Genomic DNA, 12,556 nt, shown 5'->3' on the forward strand with positions numbered 1-12,556 from the left:
GCCACCACTGGGGTCTGTAAAGTCCCACACAGCCAGCACCAATGAGCCGCAGGTGGCCCATGAGCCACACGTTGGCCACCAGGAATCTCAAGCATCAGCCACACGTTGGCCACCAGGAATCTCAAGCATCAGCCACACGTTGGCCACCAGGAATCTCAAGCATCAGCCACACGTTGGCCACCAGGAATCTCAAGCATCAGTTTTTAACATTGTATTGAACATTGGCGCACAAGACTGCAAGCATAAAACAGACACAAAACATTTAATAAAATAAAATCCAATACTCAGTCCGGTTTCTAAATAAATTTACTTTCTTCTGCTTGTATCCCCAGTTCACATACTTTGCTGAATGACGCACTACATTGACAGACAGGACAGGAAGGGGGAGGGGCAGACCAGGTGGACAGGTGAACAAAATGTAATCTTCTCCATTGCGATGAAGCCCTAGTCTGCTTATGTGATGACCGTTGGAGCTGTGCGGCCGGTCCTCTCCTCCAGCTTGGACAGTTTAAGTGCTATTGTAACCAGGGGGCCCAACATTACCTGCGAGGGAGAAGAGAATACCATATCGTCATTAGAGGGTCACACCATGTTTCAGTTACATTAAACATTTTTTTTATTATGTTGAGTGCTTTAGGGTTAAAAATGTACTCTATATGGCCAAAAGTACGTGTGCAGCAATCACAACCACTTATATGGTCCCAAGTATGGACAGCTCTAAATGATTCTAGTGGAGGGTCTCAATATTGGCACATCGTACAAAGACATCGTAGACAACCTTGTAGTAACAATTTGGTGAAGGCTCCTTTCTGTTCCACCATGACTGTGCCCAGGGGCGTAACTACAGGGGTTGCAGGGGTTGCAATTGCTACCGGGCCCCATGCTCCAGGGGGCCCGGTAGCAAACCAGTGGGTGAACTTCCAGGATCTCAAAGGTCACACTTGCGACCGGGCCCTGGCATTGCACCACTGTGGGGAGGCCCCAAGATTGCAGGAAGGGGGCCCACTGCAGAACTTGTGAAAGGATCCTGCTGCGGGACCATAATAAAAGGCCATGCAACGAGAGTAAAGAGCCCCAGGATCAGTGGGAAGAGCCCCGGGCTTGAAGGGAAGGGCCCCGGCCAGGGGTCTGGGGGGCCCTTCATGGTTTCTTGCATCGGGGCCCTGAAGGTTCTAGTTACGCCTCTGACTGTGCCCCTGCATACAAAGCCAGCTCCATAAAGACATGGTTTGATACGTTTGGTGTGAAGGAACTTGAGTCTCCTGCAACAGAGCTCTGACCTCAATCCTACTGAAGACCATTGGGATGAATTTGGATGCCAACTTTGATGCAGGTCTGATCATCCAACATCAATACCTGACCTCACAATTGTTCCTTTGGGTACACAGACATCCTCCAAAATCTTGAGGAAAACCTTCCTAGAACAAGGACGGCTCTCATGGCCATAAAGTAGGGCCTGTTCCATAACAGCCCATGGTTTTCAAACGGGTAAACCAACAAGCTGATATTGGCATGAAGGTCAGGTGTTCACGAACCCTTAGCCTTACACTGTACCCAGGAAATACATGAACAATTTATATTTACCACCGGCAGGCGGTGCAACAAAGTCAATTTTCCACCACTTTTAGACCCCGTTCACACTGGGGCGATCCGACTTCCCGGGGCGACCTCACAGGTCGCAGCGCGCTGCTCGCACCGCGACCTCGGAGCGGCCAGCACGGACTTCATAACATTGAAGTCAATGCAGGTCGCCCCAAAAAAGTTACAATATGATCTTGAATTCAGAACAACCCCCATAGGTGATTGACCAGATAAGGGACTCCCATTTTCTGATTCTGATTTTTGTCTATACAGCTTGTAAAAGGACACACTCTATATTATGAATAGGATTAGATTACTCTTGCTCTGTTCCTTATTTTCCCATCAGAGTAGTCAAGTCGTTTTGGATGTACAGAGGATGATACAAGTATAACTCCAAGGGTTCGATTATTTGACATATTTTTATTACTGTCAATGGCTACATTGAGAAGATTTGGCCCCACTTCCTGTATGGTTGACAACCAGAAAAAGGGGTGAAAGCTGTCTAACATGGCACAGACAATAATGAAAACGCAACAAAAGTTCAAATGCTTTACCACTCCTAATACTCATCCCCACCATTCCCCACTCATAACATTCATCCCTACCTCTCCCCACTGATAATACTTATCCCCTCCCTTCCCCATTCATAATGCTCATCCCCACCTTTCCCAATTCATAATGCTCATCCCTACCTCTCCCCACTGATAATACTTATCCCCTCCCTTCCCTATTCATAACATTCATCCCCACCCTTCCCCATTCATAACATTCATCCCCACCCTTCCCCATTCATAATACTCTTCCCCTCCTTTCTCCATTCATAATGCTCATCCCTACCCTTCCCCATTCATAATGCTTATCCCCACCCTTCCCCATTCATAATGCTTATCCCCACCCTTCCCCATTCATAATGTTCATCCCCACCCTTCCCCATTCATAACATTCATCCCCATCCTTCCCCATTCATGACATTTCCACCCCTTCCAACTCATAATACTCATCCCCACCTTTCCCCATGTAATCGCACTCATCCCCATCCTTCCCCACTTATACCACTAATCACTATCCTTCAACACTTATAATACTCATCCCCACCCTTCACTACTCAGAATACTTATCCCTACACCCTTCCACATAACACACATCCCCACCCTTCCTCACTTATAAGATTAATTCCTACCCTTCCCCACTCATAATACTCATCCCCATCCTGACCCAGTTTATAACACTTACCCCTACCTTTCCACATGGATAATACTTATCCTCTCCCTTCCCCATTCATAATAGTCATCCCCACCCTTCCCCATTCATAACAATTATCTCCATCCTTCCCCATGTATAGCACTCACCCCCACCCCTCCCCACCTATAACACTCATCCCTATCCTTCACCACACAGAATAGATATCCCTTACCTTCCCCATTCATAATGCTCATCTTCACCCTTACCCAACTCATAATATTCATCCCCACCCCTCCCCACTGATAATACTCATTCCTACCCTTTCCCATTCATAATGCTCATCCCGACCTTTCCCCATATATAGCACTCATCCTTACCCTTTCCCATTCATAACAGTCATCCCCACCCTATTCTTACCCTTTCCCATTCATAACAATCATCCCCACCCTTCCCCACTAATAACACTCATCCCTATCCTTCACCTCTCAGAATTTTTATCCCTGCCCTTCTCCATAACACACATCCCCACCCTTCCCCACTATTAATACTCATCCCCACCCTTCCTCACTATTAATACTTATCCCTACCCTTACCCATTCATGATACTCATTCCCACCTCTCCCCACTTATATACCACACATGCCTGTCCTTCACCACTCATAATACTCATTTTACCCTTTCTCACTAATAACACCCATCCCTACCCTACCCCACTATTAATACTCATCCCCACCCTTCCTCGCTACTACTACTCACCCCTACCCTTACCCATTCATAATACACATTCCCACCCTCCCCTACTCCTATAACTCAACCCCACCTCTCCCCACTTATACCACACATCCCGGTCCTTCACCACTCATAATACTTATCCTACCCTTTATCACTAATAACACCCATCTGCCACCCTACCCCACTATAAATAATAATTCCCACCCTTCCCTAACTCATAATACTCATCTCCACCCTTCCCAGTTTATAACACTTATCCCTACCCTTCCCTACTCATAATACTCACCCCCATTCTTCCCCATATCCCCATTCATATATGTGTACAGCCAGCTTTAAGACCCACTTGAAGCATATGTGCATTGCAATTGTGGGAAGGGGTTAACAATAAGAGATCTCTTTTGTATGCACTCTAAAAATTTAAACATGCTGGACTTCCAAAAGTTACGTTATAATCTAAAGAAACTCGGGAGGTACATACACATCGTGAGGCTTGAAAATGCCCGAGTCAGGGATTTTTTTTTTTTTCTTGTTTACTCAAATCTAGTTTAATGAAGGACTAAAGATGTCATAGAGCTGCAAAAATATTCTTATCCAGGTCGAATAACATTTTAGGACAGGATGTGGGAAAACGACTGGGACTCGCAGCGGGTAAGGGCGCTCGCAGCTGTGTACACAGCGGTGACGATAACGGGCAGTATTACAAAACGGGCATCTGCTTCCTGCACCTGCACAATATTTAGCCAGCCCCCTGTGCAGTCCAAATGAGGAACGCACCATTTCATAGCACTTACAACCAGTTTATAGTGTTTGATTTACCAATGGATTTGCTGATGTAGCAAAAAAGAAATCGAAGTAATAATAAAACTTAATACATATAATACTTTTAAAACCTAAAATGTAATAATTATGAGATATAAATACACACACAGTATCTCACAAAAGTGAGTACACCCCTCACATTTTTGTAATTATTTTATTATACCTTTTCATGTGATAACACTGAAGAAATGACACTTTGCTACAATGTAAAGTAGTGAGTGTACAGCTTGTATAACAGTGTAAATCTGCTGTCCCCTCAAATTAACTCACACAGTCGTTAATGTCTAAACCGCTGGCAACAAAAGTGAGTACACCCCTAAGTGAAAATGTCCAAATTGGGACCAAAGTGTCAATATTTTGCGTGACCACAATTCTTTTCCAGCACTGCCTTAATCAGTGGCGGCTGGTGCTCCATGGGCCAGGGGGGGAGGGGGGGCAGGCAGGCAGTAGCGGCAGCTTCCCCACTGTCTTCTGTTTTTCCTCCCTCCTCCTTGGCCAATGGCATGGCTTCTTCTTTCGGCCAATTGGGAAACTGACTGGCCAGGAGGAGGATCCGTGTGACCATAGCGAATATTAATTCGCTATGGTCACACAACTGGGTGGGCTCAGGGCGCAGAGCACTACGAAACACACCAGCCCGCACACCATACCCCCTCCCCCGGGTCACCGGCTCACTCACCATGTGGAGGGCAGGCAGGCAGTATCGGCGGCTTCCCCTCAGTCTCATGTGTTTCCTCCCTCCTCCTCGGCCAATAGCATGGCTTCTCCTTTCGGCCAATCAGGAAACGGGTCTCAGGACTTTCTTCCTGATTGGCCAGGAGGAGGATCCGTGTGACAATAGCGAATATTCATTCGCTTTGGTCGCACAACTGGGTGGGCTCAGGGCGCCCAGCACTACGGACCACACCAGCCCGCACACCATACCCCCTCCCTCGCAGAGCACTGTGCCCTAAACCCACCCATTTTTGAAGCCTATTAGAGCCTCTGGCTCTAATCACTTGCTTCAAAAAAAAAAAAAAACCTATTGGAATCCATGCGTCCGGCGCCCTGCATGTAGATTAGGGGGCCGGACACATGGATAGGGGGGGCAACGCCCCTGCACCCCCAATGGACTGCCCGCCACTGGCCTTAACTCTCTTGGGCATGGAGTTCACCAGAGCTTCACAGGTTGCCACTGGAGTCCTCTTCCACTCCTCCATGATGACATCACGGAGCTGGTGGATGTTAGAGACCTTCCTCTCCTCCACCTTCTTTTTGAGGATGTCCCACAGATGCTCAATAGGGTTAGGTCTGAAGACATGCTTGGCCAATCCATCACCTTCACCCTCAGCTTCTTTAGCAAGGCAGTGGTCGTCTTGGAGGTGTGTTTGGGGTCGTTATGTTGGAATACTGCCCTGTGGCCCAGTCTCTGAAGGGAGGGGATCATGCTCTACTTCTGTATGTCACAGTACATGTTGGCATTCATGGTTCCCTCAATGAACTGTAACTCCCCAGTGCCAGCAGCACTCATGCAGCCTCAGACCATGACACTCCCACCACCATGCTTAACTGTAGGCAAGACACACTTATCTTTGTACTCTTCATCTGGTTGCTGCCACACACGCTTGACACCATTTGAACCAAATAAGTTTATCTTGGTCTCACCAGACCACAGGACATGGTTCCAGTAATCCATGTTCTTAGTCTGCTTGTCTTCAGCAAACTGTTTGCAGGCTTTCTTGTGCAACATCTTTAGAAGAGGCTTCCATCTGCCATGCAGACCAATTTGATGCAGTGTGCGGCGTATGGTCTGAGCACTGGCAGGATGATCCCCCACCCCTTCAACCTCTGCAGCAATGCTGGCAGCACGCATATATCTATTTCCCAAAGACAACCCCTGAATAGGACGCTGGACATGTGTACTAAACTTCTTTGGTGGACCATTGTGAGGCCTGTTCGGAGTGGAGCCTGTCCTGGTAAACCGCTGTGTGGTCCTGGCCACCGTGCTGCAGCTCAGTTTCAGGGACTTGGCAATCTTCTTATAGCCTAGGCCAGTGATGGCGAACCTTGGCACCCCAGATGTTTTGGAACTATATTTGCCATGATGCTCAGCTATACTGCAGAATGCATGAGCATCATGGGAAATGTAGTTCCAAAACATCTGGGGTGCCAAGGTTCACCATCACTGGCCTAGGCCATCTTTATGTAGAGCAAGAATTCTTTTTTTCAGATCCTCAGAGAGTTCTTTGCCATGAGGTGCCATTTTGAACTTCCAGTGACCAGTATGAGAGAGTGAGAGCGATAAAACCAAATTTAGAACACACCTGCTCCCCATTCACACCTGAAACCTTGTAACATTAATGAGTCACATGACACCGGGGAGGGAAAATGGCTTATTGGGCCCAATTTAGACATTTTCACTTATGGGGTGTACTCAGTTTTGTTGCCAGCGGTTTAGACATTAATGGCTGTGTGTTGAGTTATTTTGAGGGGACAGCAAATTTACACTGTTATACAAGCTGTACACTCACTACTTTACATTGTAGCAAAGTGTCATTTCTTCAGTGTTGTCACATGAAAAGCTATAATAAAATATTTACAAAAATGTGAGGGGTGTACTCACTTTTGTGAGAGATACTGTGTGTAAATATTATACAAACATAAATTATAAAGACATTCATTTTAATTTAATTTATTTGTTTTTTTTTTATCTCTGCATTCCTTCCATTACACTACAGAAATTCTTTGTGCCAGAGCTACCTGTAGACAAAGAAAAATGCTATCGTGGACAGAAAGCCAGCTTAAAAAAAAAAAAAAAAAAAAAAAAAAAAAGAAGAAGAAGAGGAATTTAGTTTGGCCAACATGCAGGAGACAATATCTTGGCAACAGACGGAAGAAGAAATTAGGAATTAAAGGCTCATTAAATTTTCATGTCCTGCGATGAGCCACCCTGTAGGATTCATCGAGAAACGGAGAAAATGAATGCTTTGTGGATTTGGAAGAGCTCGGAATTCCTTAAGCCACCACAGTAGGCGGTAAATGAGATTTAAATAGCGATCATATTGTAAAGAAATTAAATGTAATCAAGTGGTGAAATTTAAAATAATGCTTTTTTTTGGCACATCTTTTCAGGTTAGAATTAACCATTTCATTTCACATACCCGTATACCCATTCCGGATCAGAGCAAGTTTTACCTTTCCACTGTCAATGTGATTTGTCAAGGTTCTTAACATTTTTCATATACAAGTTATACATATGTTGCTTTTTTAGGGAAGGCAAGGCTTTCCTTTGGCATAAATTATGAAATTCTAATAATGTATTATTTTAATATATTATTATACATAGTTCCATAGTGAGGTTGAAAAAAAAAAGACACCAGTCCATCCAGTTCAACCTATGGTGAGTGTGTGTGTGTTTGCTGTCAATAGTACATGGTATACCCCTGTATGTTGTGGTTGTTAAGGTGCCCATCTAATGGTTTTTTGAAACTATCGATGCTCCCTGCTGATACCACTGCTTGTGGAAGAGAATTCCACATCCTTACTGCTCTGACAGTATAGAACCCTTTACGCAGTTTAACGACTTTACCACCGGAGGATTTTGCTGTCTTACGTCCAGGCCACTTTTTGCGATTCGGCGCTGTGCGAATTTAACTGACAATCGCGTAGTCGTGCGACACCGTACCCAAACGAAACTTACGTCCCTTTTTTCCCATAAACAGAGCTTTCTTTTGGTGGTATTTGATCACCTGTGCGATTTTTACTTTTTGCGCTATAAACAAAAAAAACAGCGTTTATTTTGAAAAAATAACAATATTTTTAACATTTTTTTTATATGAAATTTCCCCCCCAAAAAATGTAAAAATCTAAATTTTTTTTAATTTTTGGCCAATTTGTTTTCTGCTACCTATGTTTGGTAAAAAAAAAAAAATCACAATAAGCGTATTTTGATTGGTTTGCGCAAAAGTTATTGCGTTTACTAACTAAGGGAAAGATTTGTCATTTTTGGTGTTTTTTTTTTTTTTTTAACGAGTAATGGCGGCGATCTGCAATTTTTTTTTTCGGGACTGCGACATTGCGGCGGATAGATCGGACCCTTGACTGACATTGACACTTTTGGGGGTACCAGTGACATTACTGCAGTAATCAGTGCTAAAAATATGCACTGTTACTGTAAAAATGACACTGGCAGGGAAGGGGTTAATTTTATTGGAGAGGGAGGGGTTAATGTATGCCTGCTGCTTACTAACGTGTGGGGGGGGGAAGGTGACTGATTGACACAAGGACAGATTGCATGTTCAGCTATGCTCTGTTTACACAAGCGGGCGGATCTCCAAACTAGATTCCCCGACGATCGGGGAAGCGCAGCGGCGATCACCGCCGCTCCTCCCCTGGCCCGACTCCAGCTGTGACTGAATACAGCGGGAGCGAGCCTCCGGCGGCGCGTGCGTGCCGCCCACAAGGGGTGGAGTCCAGTGACGTAGGTCTACGTCGCTGGACAATAACAAGCCACATTGCTGCAGTAGCAGCAATGTGAGCAGTGGTAAAGAGGTTAATCCGGATCTCAGATCCCCTTTGTAGTTTTTTTTTTTAGTGGCCCAAATTGGACCCAGAGGTAGGCGAGTGTAAAACGGACATAAGTCCATTTACAACCGCATGACCATAGAAATGCATTGGCCATCCAATCAGATTCTCCTGAAAAATGACAGGTGTAAATGACTGGATCACCCTTGTGAAAAGGGACCCTAAAAAAGGTAAGCAAGGCTTTTTTGCAGGGAAAGGGGAAAAATAATTTTAAGTGTTCTTCTGGGGCAAAAAGGCTGAGAAAATCTGATCTAAAATCTACTATTTGTGATAACTGGAGAGTAGCTTGACAAGCATACTTAGAACGCCATGAATGTCCTTGCATAGGGGAAAACCCAAGCCATCTCCCCAATGAATTTACCTGAGGATCTTGGTAGATCTTGGGGACATCCTTTTCATAACTGTCTATATATAACCTGATAGTTGCTCCGGCACTGCCGGTTCCACTGAGTCGAAAGATGATACGGGAGCCATCGGTGAAGATGAGCCTTAATCCCTGAGAAGAGAGACAACAAAAAATAGATTTTACAAAGAAATGACCTCAACGAGAAACCCAACAACAGAGCATAGACTGGGCCAGGAGGAGAGGACCGGTAGGAAGAAAAGAGAAGAAGGACAGCAGTGGAATAAGAGGCAAAGTCAAGACTCCGCACATTAAGCAGAAGACCCATTGTGTGGAGAGGTGAATGGCAGCCCCAGCCTGGGCTCCAACTCAGCCACGTTACAACGCATTTTGCACTGAACGGAGAAGAAATGTGTTGGGACGTGGCCTGGTTGGAGCCTGAGTGGAGGCTGCCATTCACCTCTCCACATATGGGTCTGCGGTTTCATGTGATGGACTTCTCCCCTTGACATTGCTGCAGCTTGGAGCCCGGACAAGCTCCTCTCCAGCCAGCCCATGCAGGGGTAGCTTAGACCCCACCTCATACCTGAGCAGAACCCACATTCTGCTATTGGGTCACAGTGGAATAAGAGGGACACACAAGAGTAGAGAAACGGAAATCTAAATGAATCTAATTTTCAACCAAAGCCACTAGGGCAATCCCACCTGGTTTCTTGAAATGCTTCCATCAACAGGGTCGCTGTATTCAAAGTTATCGGCTTTTTCAACAGTGTAAACTTTGTCGCCAACCGCTAATTTCTGTCCGATAAAGGAGCGGTCAAACATGACTGCTTCCAGGTCCTTCATCATCTTGTTGGCTCCTTCAGATCCGACCTCCTCATAGTCGTACCTGCAGAACAGTAGAGGCTCTGATGGGAATGGTGCTTCTGGGTGGGACAGACTGGGTTATTTCAGCGAATCCTCAGCATATACCAGAGGATGACCGGTGTTGTAAAATTTTGTCGGACCCGTGAAAAAAATCGGACCTCGTCACTTCCGGTGGACAGAGTGTCACAAAACAGCTGATGGAGTCGTCCGTGCGCATGCGCAGAAGAAATTTTTCAAGGTTTGCCAAAATTATAACAGAGAGCGGACAGCTGATTGAGAGGAGGCGGGGCTGAGGTGCGACGGAGGACACCGCCGCTTCACTGAAACATTACAGGGACGGAGGCACATCTGCAGAGCTGAATAGAGGAGGCGGGACAGAGGCGCGGCCGTGTAATACATGCAAGGGCTTAAGCGACTCCTTCTGTTTTATTATCTTTAGTAATTATCGTATTATTTATCCTTAGGATTTCATTACATTTAGTATTTCTTATTTTGTATTATAGAAATACTAAATGTTATTAAATCCTAAGGATAAATAATACGATAATTACTAAAGATAATAAAACAGAAGGAGTCGCTTAAGCCCTTGCATGTATTACACGGCCGCGCCTCTGTCCCGCCTCCTCTATTCAGCTCTGCAGATGACGCGGCAGTGTCTTCCGTCCCACCTCAGCCCCGCCTTCTCTCAGTCAGCTGCCCGCTATGTGTTATAATTTTACCAAACCAAGATAATGTCTTGTGCGCATGCGCACTTGAGACTCCATCAGCTGTTTCATGACGTAGGACCACCGGAAGTGACGAGGTCCGATTTTTTCATGGGTCCGAGGAAATTTTAGAACATACTGATAAACATTAGACTTTCATATATTTTACATTCATTACACACAACTGAAGTAGTGCAAGCCGTTTATTGTTTTAATATTGATGATTTTGGCATACAGCTCATGAAAAACCAAAATTCCTATCTCAAAAAATTAGCATATCATGAAAAGGTTCTCTAAATGAGCTATTAACCTAATCATCTGAATCAACTAATTAACTCTAAACACCTGCAAAAGATTCCTGAGGCTTTTAAAAACTCCCAGCCTGGTTCATTACTCAAAACCACAATCATGGGTAAGACTGCCGACCTGACTGCTGTCCAGAAGGCCATCATTGACACCCTCAAGCAAGAGAGTAAGACACAGAAAGAAATTTCTGAACGAATAGGCTGTTCCCAGAGTGCTGTATCAAGGCACCTCAGTGGGAAGGAAAAAGTGTGGCAGAAAACGCTGCACAACGAGAAGAGGTGACCGGACCCTGAGGAAGATTGTGGAGAAGGACCGATTCCAGACCTTGGGGGACCTGTGGAAGCAGTGGACTGAGTCTGGAGTAGAAACATCTAAAGCCACCGTGTACAGGCGTGTGCAGGAAATGGGCTACAGGTGTCGCATTCTCCAGGTCAAGCCACTTTTGAACCAGAAACAGCGGCAGAAGCGCCTGACCTGGGCTACAGAGAAGCAGCACTGGACTGTTGCTCAGTGGTCCAAAGTACTTTTTTCGGATGAAAGCAAATTTTGCATGTCATTCGGAAATCAAGGTGCCAGAGTCTGGAGGAAGACTGGGGAGAGGGAAATGCCTGAAGTCCAGTGTCAAGTACCCACAGTCAGTGATGGTCTGGGGTGCCATGTCAGCTGCTGGTGTTGGTCCACTGTGTTTTATCAAGGGCAGGGTCAATGCAGCTAGCTATCAGGAGATTTTGGAGCACTTCATGCTTCCATCTGCTGAAAAGCTTTATGGAGATGAAGATTTCATTTTTCAGTATTGGTATTACTGTGCTCAATTGGCCTGCCAACTCTCCTGACCTGAACCCCATAGAGAATCTGTGGGATGTTGTGAAGAGAAAGTTGAGAGATGCAAGACCCAACACTTTGGATGAGCTGAAGGCCGATATCGAAGCATCCTGGGCCTCCATAACACCTCAGCAGTGCCACAGGCTGATTGCCTCCATGCCACGCCACATTGAAGCAGTCATTTCTGCAAAAGGATTCCCGACCAAGTATTGAGTGCATAACTGAACATAATTATTTGAAGGTTGACTTTTTTTGTATTAAAAACACTTTTTTTTTTTTTATTGGTCGGATGAAATATGCTAATTTTTTGAGAGAGAAATTTTGGTTTTTCATGAGCTGTATGCCAAAATCATCAATAATAAAACAATAAAAGGCTTGCACTACTTCAGTTGTGTGTAATGAATCTAAAATATATGAAACTCTAATGTTTATCAGTATATTACAGAAAATAATGAACTTTATCACAATATGCTAATTTTTTGAGAGGGACCTGTATACATATATATATATATATATATATATAAAAAAAAAATCAAGAAAACCATGAGATACTACATCTCATATGGAAGGTGCAATGTGCAAACTTGTGCAAAAATATATCATATGAAATGCAATCACTCTACAGCCTTTAAAGAAA

General features: G+C 44.9%; 1 protein-coding gene across 2 annotated transcripts in view; it reads right to left on the bottom strand.

Moving 5' to 3' along the window:
• Positions 1 to 288: 288 nt before the first annotated feature.
• PGM1 (phosphoglucomutase 1) overlaps positions 289 to 12,556 on the bottom strand; it is a 96,036-nt gene continuing 83,768 nt past the window's right edge. For both annotated transcript variants that reach the window (XM_082265160.1, XM_082265159.1), the window contains exons 9-11: positions 9,926 to 10,109; positions 9,239 to 9,373; positions 289 to 543 (exon numbers count right to left, since the gene is read on the bottom strand). In XM_082265160.1, the coding sequence (XP_082121286.1) occupies positions 454 to 543; positions 9,239 to 9,373; positions 9,926 to 10,109 (409 nt within the window). In that variant the 3' untranslated portion in view covers positions 289 to 453. The remainder of the gene's footprint in view (positions 544 to 9,238; positions 9,374 to 9,925; positions 10,110 to 12,556) is intronic.

The sequence above is a fragment of the Pelophylax lessonae genome (genome assembly GCF_965119305.1).
Source record: "Pelophylax lessonae genome assembly, chromosome: 8".
NCBI classification, from domain to species: Eukaryota; Metazoa; Chordata; class Amphibia; order Anura; family Ranidae; genus Pelophylax; species Pelophylax lessonae.